This window comes from Melospiza georgiana, chromosome 16, assembly GCF_028018845.1.
Source record: "Melospiza georgiana isolate bMelGeo1 chromosome 16, bMelGeo1.pri, whole genome shotgun sequence".
In the NCBI taxonomy this organism is placed as follows: Eukaryota; Metazoa; Chordata; class Aves; order Passeriformes; family Passerellidae; genus Melospiza; species Melospiza georgiana.
This window is the reverse complement of record NC_080445.1, coordinates 8,866,730-8,887,105: the sequence shown is the minus strand read 5'-3', so window position 1 is coordinate 8,887,105 and position 20,376 is coordinate 8,866,730. Positions and strand designations below refer to the sequence as shown.

At 39.0% G+C, this 20,376-nt stretch overlaps 1 protein-coding gene across 1 annotated transcript in view; it reads right to left on the bottom strand.

Annotated features, from left to right (window-relative positions):
- The window catches only part of MYH11 (myosin heavy chain 11), a 49,267-nt gene that overhangs the window by 14,251 nt on the left and 14,640 nt on the right, over nucleotides 1-20,376 (bottom strand). The window contains exons 4-15 of the mRNA XM_058035177.1: nucleotides 17,185-17,212; nucleotides 10,425-10,527; nucleotides 6,764-6,856; nucleotides 6,310-6,373; nucleotides 4,987-5,085; nucleotides 3,858-4,001; nucleotides 2,395-2,490; nucleotides 1,965-2,083; nucleotides 1,641-1,793; nucleotides 1,305-1,478; nucleotides 960-1,133; nucleotides 416-530 (exon numbers count right to left, since the gene is read on the bottom strand). Of these exons, the coding sequence (XP_057891160.1) occupies nucleotides 416-530; nucleotides 960-1,133; nucleotides 1,305-1,478; nucleotides 1,641-1,793; nucleotides 1,965-2,083; nucleotides 2,395-2,490; nucleotides 3,858-4,001; nucleotides 4,987-5,085; nucleotides 6,310-6,373; nucleotides 6,764-6,856; nucleotides 10,425-10,527; nucleotides 17,185-17,212 (1,362 nt within the window). The remainder of the gene's footprint in view (nucleotides 1-415; nucleotides 531-959; nucleotides 1,134-1,304; nucleotides 1,479-1,640; nucleotides 1,794-1,964; nucleotides 2,084-2,394; nucleotides 2,491-3,857; nucleotides 4,002-4,986; nucleotides 5,086-6,309; nucleotides 6,374-6,763; nucleotides 6,857-10,424; nucleotides 10,528-17,184; nucleotides 17,213-20,376) is intronic.

Below are 20,376 nucleotides of genomic sequence, written 5' to 3'. Positions count from 1 at the left end.
AATGTGGATTTTGTTAAGTAGTGACAGAATGGAGCAACTGAATACCTGGAATATATTTTATTATGTCCATGAATTAAATAGAACTCCACAGATCTTATATGAAATCCTTCATAAAACCTCTACTAAGTGAGGTCTACAATTTTACATGTTCAGCAACATTTTAACAGTGTAATGAATAATTTTTATTTTGTTGCTGAATAATATTAAGGAAATTTTTGATAGTGCTTAAAACTCTCTAATGAATTTTTTCATTAATGATGTCTTTAGAACAAATTATTCTTATGTCTTAGCTCAGTCTCTTCTATGCTTATCACGTTCACAGTTGTGTGCAACCAGCAAGGGATGGCTGTCAAAAAGTTCTGGTAGGAGTTTCTCCCTTTAAACCCCATCAGTGATTTAGATTTGTGATTCATACCATCCTTCCAAAGGTCTGCTACAAATTTGTCTGAAGACTGGTTCAGCAGAGAAGTCACATTGTCATTTAGTGGATCCATGTTCTTTGTCAGCCAGGCAGTTGCATTGTAGGTAACCTGCAGGGAACAGTGAGTGCTACATCAAGAATTTGTTCTTGATAAGAAATCTGGAGTGTCCAAGAACACAGGGCACTCTATTAACACAAAATCAGACAAATAATGTGCAAAGGTTTCTAGGGTTGAGGGCTGAGTATTTATTTCACATGTACTGATGTCTTTAAAAAGTCTGCTTGCTTGAAAATGTTCCAAATTACTTGGATTTTCAATAACCTCAGTGATGGTAATTTTTGTTTTCTTGTGAGCTTAGCACAACCATGATTTGCAAATCTTATTTCATGTGTTGTGTAATTAAAACACTTAATAAGCACATTTCATCATTAAAGCCATGTCTCATCAATGCAGATACCAGAATGTTTCTCTTTGATCCTTTGGGTATCAAAGAACAAAAGGTCCCTAAGTCAAAACAGCTCAAAATCTGTCCAGTACCTTTCCTGCATAGTGCATTATACAGAATTCTGTTTTGTCCTTGAGTTGCTTGGGCTTCTGGAATTTGGGATGGTTGCCTTGTTCTGCAATTAGTTTCTCCACAAAGGACGTGTCAGTAGCCTTGGGGAACCAGCACTCTTCATCCAGCAGAGCCAGGACACCAGGAGGGTTGGTCTGCAATGGGAGTGGTGTCAGATCAGAATCATCACAAACAGAGGCACAGACAGAGCACCACCTTCCCCACCCCTGAGGTTACAGATCCTTCCAGGAAATAAAGGATCTCATGTTGTACTGACATATAGCTGATACCTCTGGAGGATCCCACCCACAGAGAGAGAATCTTACTGGTCTTTCGATCAGCTCAATGCAAGGTTGCAGGTCCAGGCCAAAGTCAATGAAATTCCATTCGATGCCCTCTCGCTGGTATTCCTCTTGCTCCAATATAAACATTGTGTGGTTGAAAAGCTGCTGAAGTTTCTCATTAGTGTAGTTGATGCACAGCTGCTCAAAGGAATTGATCTGTGAAGAAGAAAGAGGTGAATTCTTAACATTAGAGACCTTCAAGTGTGAACTTAAATGACAAGATGGGATTTGCTATTTTGTGTTTCTTTTTGCATATTAAAATAATTAACATTTAAGGATCTATATGAGTTTAATCAGCTTGTGTTCCACAGTACATACCTCAAAAATCTCAAATCCAGCAATGTCAAGGATCCCCAAGAAAGAAGCTCCCTGTCTTTTTGTTTTGTCAAGAGCTTTGTTCACACGAGCCAGAATCCAACGGAACAGACGCTCAAATTTTGCCTTGGCCAGAGCTTCTATGGCAAAGTCTGCCTGGAAAAGGTCAGAGGAGATTGTAAGTGAAAGAAGAAACACACTTAACTGTTAATTTCTGTAGAAATGAGAGAGAAAACAGATATTTCCCTTTAGACAAGATGTAAGGAGAAATAGAAATGGGAAAAGGGAGAAGAGCTTCAGGAGAGCAGAGCAGAGTGCATGTGGTACCTGCTCTTTGGTCTGAGCTTTCTGGACAACATCTCGTCCGACCTTGATCCTTGGGGTCAGAATAGATCTTGTGAAATCTGTCACATTAATTCCCATCAGGTGGCACACTTTTTGTGCAGCTAGAATAAAAAAGTGAGATTTTATTTCAGACTGAATTGCCTCTTAGCTGATCACTAATATGAGTAGCTCAGCTACTCATTTGTTACTTTTATGATCCAAGCAACAAATTCACCATTCATCAATTTATGTATTCAAGATTACTAGAAAAGGTAATGATAACTGAGCTGATTTTAAGCATGGTTTATATTTTAAAGCCTGAGAGCTACACAGATAATAGCAATTAAATAAAAATATTGATAAAGAGTGCTTATTCAGTTACTGTTTTATTAATTTTTTAATGTTAACTAAATTTTGAAGTGGAAAGTCATACCAGTATCATCTGGCATAGAAGCTTGATCAGTATTTCTCTCCTTCTTGAAGACAATATTACCCAGTTGGAGGACAGATGAAACAACTCTCAGAATAGCTGCAATAGAAGCAGATAACATAAATGAGGAACAGATTGGCCATGTTTTGAAAACTCTGTCCTCTGCAATAACATTCTAGTGCCTCTGATAGTCTGTACCTTTTTGGAAAGAGTAAGGCTTGTTTTAAAGGCCTTTAAAACTTGAGGAGTTTGAGAACTGATTTGAGCACAAATCTCCACAATCTTTGCAGAGGAGCAAATGGGCCACTCTGGGAACACCAGCACCTCAAGTAAGTTATGCTGGCTCCCCAGGCAGATCCCCACATTCCAGGAATTTGTCTCCCACTCACAGTGCCTGCAGCATCCTCCCTGCTCAGTCACTCAAGAATCTTTAAAATAAAAAATAAATCTGAATTACCAGCAGCTTCAAAAATGTGTGGCACTTCTGAATGTCCAGTTATTCAGGGACATGGGGATATTTAGTTGTGCAACTAAAATCAAATGTATACATATCTTTAAAAGGATTAATGTCAAAATCCAGAAAATGTATTTATTAATGTTTGATAACTAAAACATACATAAATATGATACCACCTAATCTCAGGTAGTAAAATCTACTGATATGTTCCAGATGAGGTTGTATCAATTTGGGGAGTTCTATTTGTTTATCTGTAAATTTATCTAATTTATACAGGAGAAGAATATTGTCCTAATGGGCTTCTTTTTTAGAGCACGAAATCAGAGGGGCTCAGACAGCAAAGTAATGACTCCTGTTGCTGCAGTGGAGAATGCTGCTGTCCATGGCAGTACTGGCAGGAGAGCAGAGCAGGGTGCACCAGCACCATCATCCAGGCTCAGCAGGGCTGGGGTTCTGCTCAGCACCCCTGGGTCACTGATGCAGGTGAGGGATGTGCTCAGCAATGGGAGGACGCTGCTTTTGCCACCAGGTGTCACTTGGGACATGGCAATGTGCATCTGAGAGCCCTGCACGCTCCCAGCAGCACTGAGAGGCAAAAGCTGTGCAGGTGGATGTCTCTGTGGAATGTCTTCACGGTTTCAGGACTCTTTAGCTCTTGTTTCATCCTCTTTGTTTTATTTCTCTTTTTTCTGAATCAGTGAGTACATATGAGCTATTTGAGCCTGTTCTGTTTCGTTCAAAAACAAATCAGATTATTTTGCAACTTTTTCATGCTAGTTGGAAAGTTCTGAAAAATGGCTTTAAATGGTCATTACTGTTGAGCTGGCTTAGTCTCAGTAATCTCTTTTTGGCTATGTAGGGGTTCCCAATGGGAAACATTCCCTTTCAGAAACACAAATTAGCTTTGCGAAGTGATTATTCTGGGCAGAATTAACCTCTGCGTTTGCATCTCTATGTGGTGTCACTTGCAGATGTAAATGTTGAATACAGTGTTGACAACAATTCTCACCTGTCTGCTCCTCATCAGTAAAGCCCATAATTTTCATGGCTTCCAAGGTCTCCTGGAACATTTCATCATCTTGTTGAGAAGGAATAGGCACGTAGCCACTGGATAGAAAGGTGTAATTGTTGAAGTTTTCCAGCAACAAATCATCTAAAAAGAAGAAGAAAAGCTTTATTTAAGAGCATTTACTTAATGCTCTTGGTTCATGAATTCTCCTAAGGAACAACAGAAAAAATCCCAAAATTATCACCAAAGGAAAAATCTGCTTGTATGAGGAGTTTAGGGTTTTGTCAAAATATATATTTTCAAAATAACTATTTAACAACTGTTTTGATGGCATTAATTTCCTAGTTTTCATTAGTGACTGGAGAACATCTCTGCACTTTGGGGCAATTTTGTTTCTTATGGACTCAAATCTGAGCCATTCTTCCCAAAATGCTTTTATTGAGTGCCATATGTAACCTACTCAGAATTGTGCCTCTCCCTGTGGGGATTCATATCCTATAATAATAAAAATGGAAAAAGGTAACAACCAAAGTGGGCCAAACTAACAGACTGTTCAACCCTATTCTATGGCCAACAACAGATTCTTAGGTAAGGAACATAAAAGCCAGGGGAAATACAGAGTAACCCATTGCTTTGTACATTCTTTAGCAAAGAGTGATTTAGGGAAATATGTAATATTTGAACCATGTTCCAATACATCTGAAGCTGTGCCTTTCACAATGTAATAACATGCTGTGGCAAAAACATTCTCTTAATTTATATTAAAACTATGAGCTGATATTCTTGTTGGAACCCCCAATCTCTTTTTTTTCTAAAGGAATTAATAACTCTTCCCAATTTATCTTCTTGATATTATTCAGGATGGGATCTGAATGGGTCTACATCTCCTGTAAATTAAAATATCTTGTAAACTACAAACAACCTGCCTCAAACAGGTGGACATGAATTGAGGCTTTCTTATAATTCACTTGAGAAAATTTTCTCTAGCTAAAATACATAGCTATTTATATTGCATTTATTTATAGTAAGGATTGAATGACATGTAATTACAGAAATTAATATAAATACTTAGGCAAGCCATTGCTCAGACTATTCAATGAGATAAGAGAATCATTAATAAGGAACTTACTTCTCATCTGTTCAGAAGCTCCAGCAATCAAATAGTAAAAGATGTGAAATGTTCTTTCATCTTTAGCCTGACGAATTGCACGGGATTTTTCAAGCAAATCTGTTTGTAAAGTGTGTTAAAAAAAAAATCAATAACGTGATTCAGTCCTTTCTTAATTGTGCCATCAACCTCAGAACCATCAATAGCATTGCTGAAATATTTGCCATGTACTTGTCTAACATGAGTATGTGTCTAATTCTGTGGCAGGAGCTCTGGTATTGGTATAATGCTTACCACAATAAGCAGATCAATCTCCTACTTGCTGGTGCAGGGTAAATGCTGCTAATCATGGCAGTATGCAAAACAGACCTAAATTATTCTAAAATCCAAGATCTAAAACTAATAGTCACAATATAACTCACACCACTTTGAAAGTGAAGCACCAGTATAATTCTTCCAACATATGGTGGGGGCTGCTTGAAAAAAAGAGTTCTTGAGGTGAGTTTTGTAGGTATAAAAGTAATAAAATCAAGTTATATTTATGGACCATTTTTGTGACTATAAGCTAATAAAAATGAAGTTATCAATAATGTAAGTATTTCTATACCAGTCAGGGATTCACTCTTTAAAAGCTAAAGTGCTGTAGATAAAACTTCAGTTAAGACCAAAAATGTTAAAATGTTAATGATTTTCTCTGAAGATCAGTTGTCAAAATAAGAACAGAATGATAAACTCTTTGTTGCTTGATGCTACACTTAAGGGATAAGGTACTTCTTTATAGCTGCATCATTTTTTCTCATTTATTGGAGCAAGAAGTTCTTTCTATATGCAAAGATAAGCAGGGCAACACTGAGGAAACCACCTGCATATTCATATGTTCATTAAAATATACTAGCTCATAAACATACCAAGTGAACAGGCAACATGCCTGACAAGTGAGGTCAGACTGAGCTGAATTTCTCAGTCCACTTTCCCTGAAAAAATACATTGAGGTTATTATTGATACACAGCTCACTGCTCTCTGGGTGTGTCATTTGACACAGCAGTTAGTATTTAGCATCCTGGCAGGACAAGTCCTCTGGGCACAAAAATGTCCCTTGTCACTGCCTTAGGTATGGGCTGTCCAGTTCCTGAAGCTGTATTTGGGGAATAGCTGCCTTTCCCTGAGAAAACAGCCCTGGAAACAAAACTGAGAGCAGGACAGAAGCTGATATCAGCACAAACGGGGCCACTTCCTTCCCTCTTTGTTTACAGCAGCCTCAGCAGTGTTTGCCTTTCTTAGACATGCAGTGAGCTTGTTTATGTGCCTTCCTCGCAGCCTGGGGCAGTCACTGCAAAGGATACAAGTCTCTATGTTTGCTCCCACAATGTAGCCCGTCACGTCGAAGTTGATGCGGATGAATTTGCCCTGTGAATGAAAAGAATATTTAATTGGGCTGTTCTCTCAGGAAGTGCCAGGTTTTCCAGTATTAGCCAGTATTTCGCCTGTTCCATAGGATGTGTACATCACCCTCCCTGGAATATCATGCTTGACTCCCTCCTGCTGGTGTGACCTGTGGAACAGCCTGAAAGGAAGTGACCTTCTCTGATATTCCCTCTGTACAGATTCCCCCCACATTCTCTTCAGGCACTTAGAGGGAAAGGGGTTCTCCCTACTGGACTAGGCTTTGGAAGCAGGGGTAGGACAACATCTTTGTTCCCCTTTGATTTCCACAAGGTCAGTGAGGGAACAGGGTTGGATCTGGGAAACTCTCTCTGCTAAAGTTGACCCACAGACCACAGCATTTCTCCTACTTACAAATCTGGAGGAGTTGTCATTCTTCACAGTTTTGGCATTTCCAAAAGCTTCCAGAATAGGGTTAGCCTGGAGAAGCTGTTTTTCCAGCTCACCCTAAAATTCATTCAGAAGCAGTTAACACTAAAATTTGTAATTACTTAGTTGAAACTAACACTCGCATACGGCAGAGAAAGGTGAGATCTAATTTAAGTCTCTAATTTTATTTTTTTTGTTGTTGAATACTGCATTTAATGTGGATTTGTTTTCATTATCTATTAAACTTTGTATTTATCTATTTGTGTAATTAACTGCTTCCCTGTATACATGACCCTTTTCCAGCTTTGTTGCCTATGACAGATCAAACTCTATTAATTGGTTTAGCATCACGACTGGCCTTCCTTAAAAAAGGGTCATTCAATGTCAATTATTTTTTCCAGTTTAATGTAATTTTTTAGAGGGATATTCTCAAAGGAACCTCTAGCATGTCTTTTCCAAGTTAGTTTATTGAGACCCTTTGCTAGCAAATGACAATGTAATTAGAATAACTTGCTGAAAATAATTTTAATGTAATGCAGCACAGAGCTACAAAGCAGATTTTATCAGGTCTATTAATAATGATCCATGCAAGGCTATGTAGGTTAAATATGGGTTTGCATTGATTTATTTCAAATTAGGATAATGAATTCTCATGCAAACACACAATCTTCATATTATATTGTTAATTGTGGTTAGTAATTGCTAAGGAAACAAATCATGCAATGAAACAAGCATGCATTTAATCCTATATATTTACCTAATCCTATTTCTAAGCAAACCAATGAAGTTGAAAAAATACTTTGCATATGTGTACAGCTTGTCAAAACTTTTCATTCAGCTCTGTCCTATGAGATCACTTACATTCACATTTACTTTGCCACACTATTCTTTGAGTATTACTCTGTAGTAATATGAATTATTTCAAATAACTCACCCTGAAAAGGAAAAAGTCCTTGATAGATAATAAGATATTATTTAAATAATTTAAAATAGAAATTAAGGCAGTATTTCATTTGAATCTATGGCATCTACAATAGAACCTTGTCTGTTAAAATGAGACAGACACCACCTGCTTCTGCTGAGAACTGAACTATGCCATAGAGCTGGGGATAAAACTTTGGCTCCAGCACTTTGTGCAGCTGTAAGTCCACCAGACTCTACAGAGCTGCCCATGCCAACCATGAAATAATTTTTATTTTCAGAGAGATTGTCAAAGGAAGTACCAAATTAACTAAGGGGCAACACTGTCACAGCTGAAGTCTGAGAGGCAGCAGTCAGAACGCGGCAAAAAAGACTGCATGAAAGAAAATAAATCTCATTTGCCTGGCACAGGAACACCAAGAATGTGCCAGCAAACCTGCTGTATTCCCAAAGCATTGCTATGTGTATGGCACATGGAGAGGAGGGCCTGTAACACACCTGCAGACAGGTGCTGCAGTGGGAATCGCTCTGGTACACGCCACAGCTGCAAGATGAGAACATGCTAACTCTTGTGGTGGTGAACAATTCTCAACAGTTACATGGAAATGGAAAATTCCAAGCAATAACACATGGAAAGCATGCAGCCAAACAAATCAAACACTGTGAGGTTTAGCAATTATTTCACAACAGTCCTAAAAACTTCAACCTGAAGCACAGAAAGCGTTTGGGTATTTCATTGAGAAACCACACTGTTAAATTTCAGGCTGAGTGGCTCTTCCAGGATTGTGGGAAATTGAATTCAAACTATGGCAATTTGAACACACACAGAGATATAGAAGAGAGTGATATTTGAAAGATGACCCTGCCTGTGTCAGACCTCATTCTTTACCATGGGGCCTGACACAGTTAGGGTTGATTCGTGAGAGCATTTGGTGCTATTGTTGCTTTTTATCATATCATACAACATATTTCAACAAAATCTCTCTTAAATTTTTGGGGTGCAACAATAGCATGCAGATCTACACTCAGTGCCTTAAACACACACCAAACAGTCTAAGTTACTCACGTAGGCAAAAGATGGACCTTGCTGTGTTGAATAACATGGTATAAAACAAGTGTCAGTATAATTTCCATTAGACAGATATTTTTATTGTTTTTCTTGTATTAAAATAACCAGTACAGTTTCCATGCAAATAAACCAGGAATACAGATATGAACAATCTATTGCAGACATACCAAGGGTATAAATACCATTAACATACTTAGAGCATATTAACTGAAGAAAATAAAAATCCTGAAGTAAAGAGATGGGATTTGGACCCAGTCCCAGGTGAGTCTCTCAGGACCAGACAAGGGCAAATATTTTTATGACATATCTCTAGTTCTTCTCTGGTGCATTTTGTTATTCATTATATTTTAATGACTGAAATTGCAGTGTAAGTAGTCCCAGTCACTGAATTACTATTTGTCAGCATGATATAGAACAAATTAGACTTTTTCTCAGCTCCTCTCTGATAGGTATTTGCCTTCAGGTCTGTCTCAGAGCAAATTTGGTCCTGAGGCTTACATAATTCCCCAGAGCAGTCTGCAGTTAGGGATGGCCTTGGCACCCCAAGTTCATTTTCCTCAGCTACTGAGCAGGGACTCAATAGGAAGAATTTTTTTTTTTTTTTTTTTTTGCATAAACTTTAAATATTAAACATTAGTCTTGTACTGTTTCCACTAAATTAAATCACAGATTTCTAGAAAATACTACTCAAAAGGACATCTACTCCCTCCCCTACTCCCAGTTAGAATCCACTGTACATAAAAACCCAATTATCTGTGGTGGAAGAGGGAGGGCTGAACACCTCGTGCTCTGCTGACACATGGGCAGGGGCAGCCGTGAGAATTTTACATTATTTCCCACTTCCCTACTAATTACTTATCTTGTACCCAATCTTGTATTTGTGACACAATGAAATGTTGTCCTGAATTAAGCCTGTTTTGTGATGAAACTGAATTGCTTCATTTTTTTTTTGCAGAAGTTTTGAGTTACAATTGAAAGGCTGGAAATGATGTAGGACCTGGAGTTGTATCACTGAGAAGAGTAAAGACAGCTGAGAGCCTCAGCCATGGTAATGATCTCCAGGAACTGAGCAGGTATATGGTTCAAAGTAAGAAAATGAACTTTAGTCTCTCAGGCAAGACTATTCACATTTTGAAGGAACAAAGCACTTAGAAACAATTGTGCCTTTCAGAATTGTTACCTCTGACAGAGCAGTAAAAAAAAGAGACAAGTTTTATACTGGGACTCTTTGCTAGTCGGTAAGAAAACTTACTAACAAATCCAATTAAAACTTTGGAAGTTTAAATGCTGGCATCCATTTTTGTGATGCAGTTGGACAATGTGTTTGTTACAGGCTTTCCCAAACTTCTCAGTTGGCAGAGGTCAAGGGTAAAACAAGGACTTGAGCCCTTGCAGACTTCAAGGCCTTCATACTGGGATATAAATAGGTACTATGCCTATGGAAAACTATGAATATTTCTGTTCTCCCTCAGTACATTCTGATTTGATGCCTAAGATGGTGTCAAACAATTTTTTTCTTCCATAAACATAGGGCTGTGACGTAATTGTGTACTCTTAATATGCCAGTGCTTGACAAGCCTCAGTCCCTGAGCTGCAGAGTGACCTCAGCACAGCCCCAGAGGCTGGGGAGAGCTGGGGATGGAGGAGCTCACTTACAGTGACACTGGTGTCCTTCTTGCCCTTGTGTGATGAGGCGACAACAGCCAGGTACTGAATGACCTTCTTGGTGTTCTCTGTCTTGCCAGCACCAGATTCACCTCTGAGGGGAGAGAAAATAACACAAAAGAAGGTAGGTAACCAGTGGAGTCCTTCTGCCATGTACATAGTGTATAAAACAGGGCTGGAAACTGCCCAGCTCAGTTCTGATTTACCCCAGAGCAGCACCTTCCAAATGCACCTGACTTCAGCCTGCAAAGAATGCATTATCAGAGTTATATCTCTGTCCTCATAGTATTTTGAGTGCACATTGGGCCATTTAAGGGAATTCTAAAACATGATGCATTTTTGAAGAGCAGTTCATCTTGGTTTGGCAGCATCTGAACACTTATGAGAAGAGGAGTTGGCAGGGAGTCTGTTTATATTTTAAGATCAAAAAATACGACATTAACTATGATGTGATACAGCAGTAAAAGAAAACATCAGCAGTAATACAATGGTTTTCTCTTCTGAAACTCTGGCATTAAAGTCTCTGACTTGATCCTGCCTCATCTGAATTTTGTATTGAGATGCTCCTTGAATTCAGTGGGACCAGGAATGGAAATGCCTGAGGTGTCCCTGCTCCCTGGGTAAAGAGGAAAATGGTGGGGATTTGTTTGAGCAGCAGAACTGGCACCCCAGCTCCGCCCATGCAGTGTCCCTTGGGAAGCAGGAAGGCAGAGGTAACTTTTTCTGTCTTGGAAGACTTCCAGGTTAAGTTTATTAACAACTTTTAACCCTCTCTTAAAGTAAAAGAGTGGTTTTCAAACTACAGGTTGACAGAGTCTTTTCTCAGTAGAAATTTCCATACAATTTTCCTTTCTAATTGTTACATTACATCATTTTATGCCTTTCAGATACCTCTGGTTCTGATGATTACATGCACAAAAATATTATTATACTGTCCTGCTTAGCAGTCAAAGTGGGTGTGGATCTAACAAACGAGATCTTTCAACTGAGCTGGTGCTGTGAGGAGGGCAACCATCTAAGTTGGACCTATTTTTCTTTGGATCTATAATAAAATGTATTTTAGAATAATAAAAGAAGAATACATTCAAAAATCCCAGAGATATTTATCAGCTTTTTTTAGTCTGAAACTGTTTAGCTGAATCCACTGCAGTTCTGCTTCTTTTCCTAATTAGGAAATACAGGAATTAATTTTCCCTACTAAAGGACCAGTGATAAATGGACATAAAAATATGGAGAAGTGTTGGACAGAACTTTCAATACAGAATGACATTGATATAAACCTTAGAAGACCAGAACCAATTCCTGCCTGAGGTACAACATGATAAGAACTGTTTCTTCTGGCTTTTAGCATTTCAACCACAAATAAGCGAGATTAATAGATTCCTTTTCACAAGACCTGAGTTAATTTGCACAGTTTAGAGATTGGATTCATCTCTGTCTGGGCTTCAGTGCTAAAACATTTCTATGTTTTATTGATAAAAATTAAGTGTCCTGGGAACAATTCCAAACCAAGCACACCAATTTGAAGACCTATGCATACAAACTTTTCAAATAAATCTACCTTACATCTTTGTTTCTTTGGAAAAAAAAACAACCAAAACAACTTTCTTCAAACAAACCCTGGGCTTTGAACTATTCCATTTTATTAAGGGTTATTTGTAGTTCATCACATCATCATTGCATTTCCTTTCTCCCAGGGCAACAGTGCCCATCTTTTGGCTTTTCCCTGAATCCCTGTGAGTATTACCATATATGGCATCATTTTACTTGTAATTATCCCATCAAACTGTAATGCTCCTTAACTCTTTGCTTCGGCACAGGCTGAGAGCTTTCTTGTTTTCTGCAGACAGATTTTGAGGCTTTAACTTTCTTTTGAAATAGACAATAAAAAAGTTCCTCAGCGTGAAATAGAAAACACACAGAACTGCTTTAGGTTAATTAGGAGGAAAGTCTCCAAGGTCAATAAGTAATGAAGAGTAATGTCTCTAGCTGATATTTTCAACATATCAGATCAGTCATAAACGTCCATGACAACAGACAGGTCTGACAAACAAGTATCCATTTAACATTAGTAGCCCTGAAACTCTGAAGGATGTATCACAGCCATATGGTGTCTGGTTTCCCCTCAGTGATGAAATGCCATGTTTGTAAATGTACCAATGGGGAGGAATGGCTAGGTCAGGGCAATGCCTCTAAATAGCTATAAGTTTACCCAGGGAGACCCAGAGGAGGAGAGCATGTGAATATCTTAGTTCACAGGTGGATATCTTCCTAGAGCTATTGAGTTGTAACAGAATTGGTCATCCAGAACAGTTTTTTCCCTCTGCATCTGCCTTGAAGTACTATCATTTCTGAGGGGGTAGAAACAACTTCCATTGTGAGATGTATGAGACATCCCACCTATTTTAAAATCTGCCTTCTCTCTTGAATTCTGTGACTGAATTTTTAAAGATGGGTCTTTCTTCCTGCAGTTCTTTGCACCTAGCTCAGGTGACCAATGCAAAAAAGAAGATCAAAAGCAAGTTGCACAGTTCTGAGCAGCCCAACAGTAGTACTTCAGCTGCTTCCTATGCAAGTTTTCCTCCTAAGAAACTCTTTGGCTTTCCCAGATTAAAGGGCTCCACTAGACTAACAGGCTTGCTCTCTTAAAAATACCACTCTCACAATGTGGGGTATAACTTCAATTTATCCTTCCCTTGTTGCTTGCCAGTCATTGTTTTAGGACCTCAGCACGGGATTTGAAGCACATAAACTCACATATACAGTGCTCAGCTATAACAGAGTTTTTGTACCTCTTGAGCTACAAAATCCTCCATGACTCCATTACCTTCGCCTAAATGAAAATTATCCCAGCTAGAATAGGTTTCCAAAGAAGAACAAGGTGACACTAGCAGGTTGGCCCCCCTGTTGGGGTTGAGCCTGCAATGTAACTAGGACTCTTGTACATTTGAGAACAACTGAGAAAAATGAGTTTTAAAAGTGTATTTTCTTTTGTTGTTGTTGTTGAAAACTTGAAAGCTTTCCATGTTAGTATTATGATATGAGACTTAGCTTAATTCCTCTCTTGGAAACATCTGCAAAGCAACAGCAGAATTTATTTTCAGCGTTTGTTCAGTAAGCAATGAACCACAAGAATTGCCCGTTCACACATCCCTTAATCCCAATGTGCTGGCACTGTGGGAAGCCCCTGTGCGCAGGGCACTCAACGAGGTGCTCTAAATCACATTAGGGCTTGGCAGCCTTTGTCCTGCAGTATGAGATGTGCAAACATCATGAAAAGCTTTGTCCCAGACCAGCTGTACTCCACTGGAGACTTGTGTCAGAAGCCAGCCCACTGATCCTATGGGTTTACTTACAAAACAATTCCCCAAGGACTCGGAGCGGGGTCAGCAGCTCTGCCTGGGGCTGGAGCTCCACAGATATCTGTGTGGGACAGGGGCCAAGCAGCAGCCACTGCCAGCTCCAGCCTTGGAGATTTACTGAGCTGGGAAAGAGGAGTTCAGCTCTCTCGTGGAGGAGTCTCTTGACTAATGGGGCTTTGCAGTTTGGAGATGTTCTGGGCGATTTTTGCGCGTCAGGGAAGGAAATGGGCTGGAGTCCCATGGCTGGGTGAGGCTCTGGAGGGTTTGTCCAGAGAGAGAGAGGGGAAGGAGGGGAAAAGGGCAGGGCACTGCCCCACTCAATGTTTTGTCTCTTCCCATATCAAATTAAGTGGAAATATGACCCTGCTCCTTTCCTGTTTTTATAGAGACTATTCAAACTGCATGCATGTTTTAAAAACCAGAAAGGTAATGAAAAAGTACTTGATTATAGGTACAGGTGTTTCACAAGTACTTGTTTCCATGGGCTTCATAATACCCCAAACACACAGAACTTTCATCAGATTTTCTCTTTCATTTAAGGTAGCTTTTTTAAAAAACTGGAAGTTGTGTACAGTCCTCTCAGCCACATTTGCTTTCCAGAAAATACTCTACCTTCTCTTTCCAGAAAATGGCTCAAATATGATAACTCCAAGATCAGACAGGTTTATGAGGAAATTGTTGAAACTCTCATGGTTAATTTTTAGTAAAAAACATTTTGAAAACTCCAGGAGAATCCACTTGTGTCTTTAGAAATCAAACAAGAGGCCAGAAGTCTCGTTTGAGGGTTTGTGCCTCTACTATCATGGAAGAAGCTTGAAAAGTCACAAGTCTGGTCACTGGCCATGGCCTAGGTCAAGTCATGGCTGATGCACTGAGCTTGGTCAGGTCTCTGAGTACCTGGACAGATTTCTTGGGACTTTTCCTTCAGCAACATCTGTGTTCTGGTCAGTATGGACTAAGAGTGAGTACAGACTATTCTGTGGCCAGCTCAGAGGTGAAACAGGAGAGAGAGCACAGTGGGGAGGCCTAAGCACAGGCAGGAATTCAGGAAATCCCTACAGCCAGGCAGAGCAGTGAAGGCTGCTCAGAACAGCAGAGACCAAGACACAACAGTGGAAAAGTCTTACTTGTCCTAAGTTTCAGACACATAAAAGAGTAAGATTCATACCTCTAGTGCAATATTACGTATTGTGTATGTATTATGTATGTTATGCCACGTTGCGTTATGGTACGATAATGCAACCACAGATATATTAGTAAACACATGGTATAAAGTTTTTTGTGCTGTAAATGTGCATGATAAGATTTGTGGGATTTTGAGGCTGACTGTAAAGGGCCAGAGAGCAACAGGCAGGGAATGACACCAGAGGATGTTCGGTGATGCTACCCATGGGAAAGAGCTAACAGCAAAAGGATGTGTGTGCACAGAGGAGAGGAGGCCAAAGGCAGTATGAGTGGTTATTAATGAAATGCAGAGAAAATAATGAAATCTGGAAAGACAGGGAATTCTGAGGAAACACTGGAACCCATGAGCATTGAAGACAGATGGAGATTTTAAACATACCATGGTTAATCACACAAATGTAGGGACTATAAAAGAATGCAAACAGTACTTAACCACATGAGGATAGGTTTAATGAGGGTAAAGTCCTGAGAATGGGTGTATTTATAGTCAGAAACACAGAATCAGGCTCAGTTCTCAGATCTGCTCCCCTGCCTGTGTCCCAGGAGCATTTCAGGGGTTCCATATGAATCCTTACAGCTATTCTTTTACAATTTAGGTACCAGGCCTTGGAAAGTTCAAGCCTGTAGCTATTTCAAGAAAAAAATCCTGGCAGATCAATGCTATAAAGTCTTCAGTTATTGTTACATATTTTAGGCCAGAAGACAATTTCTTATAATTTCTAACAATTCTATAAAATACTGCAAATTGCTTCCACTTGACAGCTGCCAAGCTGCAAGCCAAGTGAACTTTCTTCTTTCTGCACAAATAAGGCAAACAAGAATGTTAAACCAGTAGTGGTTAAAGTTGTGTACATTGGCTTTAGCTTGGCCAGTCTTTTTGCTTTAGAAGACATGTTAGGACAGTTTTAAGCTATGGGTTATGATGCACATCCAACACACAGTAATTACTCCAACCATCTTGGGGAACCACTTGCTGTGCTGTTTTCAAAATGGGAAAGGCATTTTGTTCTCTCTATTTTAAATATTACTGGATGGAAAAACATTTTATTTTCTCTATTTTACGTATTACTAGTGTGAAACACTTTAGATTTCCAGCAAGATGGCCAGGTAATTTCAATAAATGGTAGCTGCAAGAAGTGGATCCTTTAATGAATTTTCATTAACAAAAAGACATAGATTTGCAAAAGAAAGTCCCTTTCTTGAAAGTACCAATTTTCCAAAGTTAAAAGAAGATTTACTAGTGGAAAAATAAGCTAAAGTATAAAAATAGAAGATGGAAATGCATATTGTAAATTAGTCTTAATAACCATGACATGTTTCATCCTGGGAAGAATGTGATGGTCAATTTTTACTTGATCATTGCAGGAATTTTATATTTCTTTGAGTATTAATGCATTTGGGGGCAGATTTTTGATTGGTATACTTACAAATACTGAAGTCTTGTTGGAACAGAGGTTAGAGCTATGGTAGCCCTTGTGATACCAGACACAGGGTACAACTTTTATTTGGTGATAATTTTTTATCACCAGTCAGCAGTGGCCGTCAAAAGTAATGTTATGGCTGGTGATCAGTTACAGTGCTTGTTTGAGGGTAAATATATATTCAGCCAGTAGCCACATTTTCTCAGATAACCTAAAGCTGACACATTACAGCATCATTGCATGAACCTGCTATAAATAATACACATGCCGGCTCTGCCGATGTATTAGCATTTACATTGAATCAAATCTAATCTTTTATCAGGAAAACGCCAAATTTAATAAAGACAAAATTTTGTCAAAAGCATTCTTGATGACATTCAAGCAAATAAACAGAAGGATGGAAAGAGAGTTAAAACTGAGGGTCAAGCAGAACATCCTTGTCCAGTTCAACATTTTGAGTGATTTTTCAAAACAGTCAGGAATGAAAAACCAGTGGGATTTTGTGGAGCACTAACCACACTCCCTAGTAGTTCACTGTAAACTGTTAAATCTCCAAGTTCAGAAAGTCAATTTAAAGAAATAATTTTATGCATGAAAGATTTCCTGTGACACTGATACCTGTTCTTTATCTTATGAACAGATCTATCTAATGAAGTAGGTTTGGGACTGGAGTTCAAGCTTACTGAAGGTGAGGAGAATGTGTCCATTCCATCAGAATTTGAATCAATTTTGAATAAAGATATTGTGACATTGAGATGTACAAAAATAGATGAGTTTGCTTACGTGCACAGGATAGACTGGTCTTCTCTATCTGTGAATAAAGAAAAAAGAATCCATTAATTAGGGAGAATGGCTTTTCTGACAGAAGCACTTATGTTTATAAGGATTTACATTGAACAGCCTAGACCTTCTAAAATCTGGCCAACCATGATTAGTAAAAAGTACTGGGTTCACATCTTATTTAATTTGCCCTTGAATTTAAATAACCATCTCTAATGGAAATATTTTGTACAAAAAATGAACAAAAGGTTAAGAGGTCAAAAATATTTTTTGTAAATTCCATTAGAGATGAACTGTAATGAGGACAGCAAAAAGATCAGGCTCTCTGTAAGAAGATTATAACAAAATTTCAAACCTGAAACTCAAGTTTTTACTATGCTTATGAACTATGGCCAGCAGCCCACTTGAAACAAAGTCTGGACAGATAAGGCATCAACAACTAAAATGTTTTAAGCTGGTCATGCAAAGCTTTGACTTTTGAAAGCAAAGAAGTTCAAATACCTGAATAATTTAGCCTGTTTTTCATTTCAGACTGAGAGACAACTTTTGTCAAGAGAACAAGTAATTTCTTTGGGAGATCTTCCAAAGAATAAGACAAAACAAGATGCTTTAGATTATACAAGAGCATGTCAACAAAATGTAAGTATTCATGTTTTTTTACTATGAACAGACCATCAAACACATTTTGGATCAAGATTTATAAAAAGGAGGAGCAAAATTTCCATTTCTGCTAGGTGAGGCATGTGAGAGGTTTCAGCACACCAGTGTCCAGAGTTCTGTAACGCTGCAGGAAGGGTGAGGATTGCAGCCCATCTCCATGACCTGTTCTTGGAGCAATCCTCCCTGCTTATTCATTTGGAGTTGGAGTTTCTCTCTACCTTCAGAACTTTTACACAGATTTTTCTGCCAAAAGGCATGATGAGCATGTTTGCTGAGATCCATTCTAAAGCACAACTGTTTCCTTCACTTGTCAAACACCAGGGCAAGTTTCCCAGAGAGGTGTGGTGTTTGCAGCCCTGGAAATACTTGGAAGCAGACTTAAACAAGGCCTTGAGCAATCAGCCCCAGCCCTGAAATTTGCCCTTCTTTGACTGAGACTCTCAGTTTGCCTTTACAGACTGTAAAAAAAAATATTCTGACTTAGGAAATAATTCCCAGGCAGGTCAAATACATTTTTGAAAAGTGTGCTCAGTTTACACATCTGAGACTTGAGGCAGATAATGAGGCAGAATCCAGTGCTTCTGTATGGTCTGGCATTATTTACCAAAAGCAGAGCCAGCACCAATCTTTGCTGAGAGCTCCTTTTGCTCAGTGTGTGGGGTCACTTGCAGGAATACCTGTCTTGCTGTTCACCCCTATTGCTGACCCTGAATGTCATAAATACCATGAGATTATTTAAACCTATTTAAACCAATTGATTAAGCTTCAAGTTGTAACTGCTGCCTGGCCCACAGCCAGTCTAGGAAAAGCATTAGAGGATTCTGCAATGGCCTGGATTGATATTAAACAACTGTTTTACTCCCAGTTCCTCAATAGCTATAACATTAACTGCTTTATTGATCACCACACAACAAATGGTGCCACTTAACTGCTTTGTTTGGTAAATTGGTACAAAATGACTCATTGCTCATTTTTATTGGAGGTATTTGTCAGCAATCAGCACTGCAGGACTCTTCCACATAAACATTTGGGAGGAGAGGAGCTGTGAGCCATGTTTGTTTTTCACTGCAGGGTATCAGCTAGGCTTTCTTTTAAGTTAAAAAAGTGAAAGCATGGAAGAACTTCTGCTAAAAATACATTGTTGGGTAAATAGAAACCATGGGCATATATTGATATTGCATCACTAACCCATAAATATCATAAAGAAAATATAAGTGACTCTTGATACTGAGTTGCCAGTGGAATTTCTGAGCTCAGGGAACATCAGGAAAAGCTGGTCTCCAAGCCAAGTATTTTCTCACTACTCTTTGCTGCCCATTGCTGCCCTTCTTTTGCTCCTCAGAAGGGGAAGGCTCCCAAAGGTGTCTCACAGACTGGCCCACACAGGGGTTTGTGTGCAGGGGCAGCCTGGGGATGTGTAAAGCAGAGGAAGGATGAGGAAGGTCAGAAGTGGCACCAAATGTCCTCAGGGATAGGTTAATCATGGGAGAAACGCCGTGCTGGCAAACTGTGCTTGTGCACACTCACAGAGGGGAAATTCCAGATGTTCTTCTGTCTCCTGCATCAGTTCTAACTGCACCTCTAAGGATGTCCAGTCCAGTCCTATTCTGTTATGGCCTGAGCTGCAGATACTGGCCTCATTTATTTTCAAAGGCTCTCCCATTCAATTCATCCTATTTCTGTTTGGAATGTTTCATTCTGTATAGAAAAGACTGTGACCTATTTGTGAGTCTGCAACTTTATGTGGTCTATCTATCAGAAGAGAAAGAGCTGTAGAAATAAAGCTCCTTAAATATAATTCCTGGGGCTTAAAAAGCAACAGAATAGGTCTTCTATATTCTAATATCTTTTTGGTTAATGCCTTTTAAGAAAATTTGACCCTACCTGGAAGAGTATCATCCACCTCCTATATGTCTATATTAGAAGTTGAAACATTTATTTTTAATGTTCTCCTCCATTTTTAATAGAGACCTACACTTACATTATAAACCTCACCAGCTTTCCTAAACATGCAGCAGAGTTGGTTTTTTTTCTTTCTGGAATCTGCTTACTTTTTCACCAAACACCTCCAGTTTGCCTGTAAGATTTCCTGCCCCTCTGTTCTTGATAGACCAGTTAGCTCTGCTTAATCACAAACAAAATCAGATGGTTTATCACAATGAAGCAGCAAGTTGGCAGCTTTACCATAAAAGGAAAAAAATACTGAAACCACGTTCCCCCACTCACTTACTGCTTCTTTACATTTGTTAATAACTGCACTGCCTAAAGGGGACATTTCTGCACAGTCCTGCTGAGGACACAGTAAACAGATGGCTTCTCACAGCAGCCTCCTTTTCTAAGACCTTGGGAACTGTGTTTCCCTCCCATACCTCTGAGTAACTACCAGGTTGTTTGTTTTTCCATTTTTAACTCAAGCTTGCATAAAAGTGGCTCCACAGAAAATAATCTCCTTGAATCTGCAGAAAGCTGTAATATATCTTCTCCATGATGATTTACTGCCAGAAAACTTAATGAAGGCCTAACCACCTACACAAA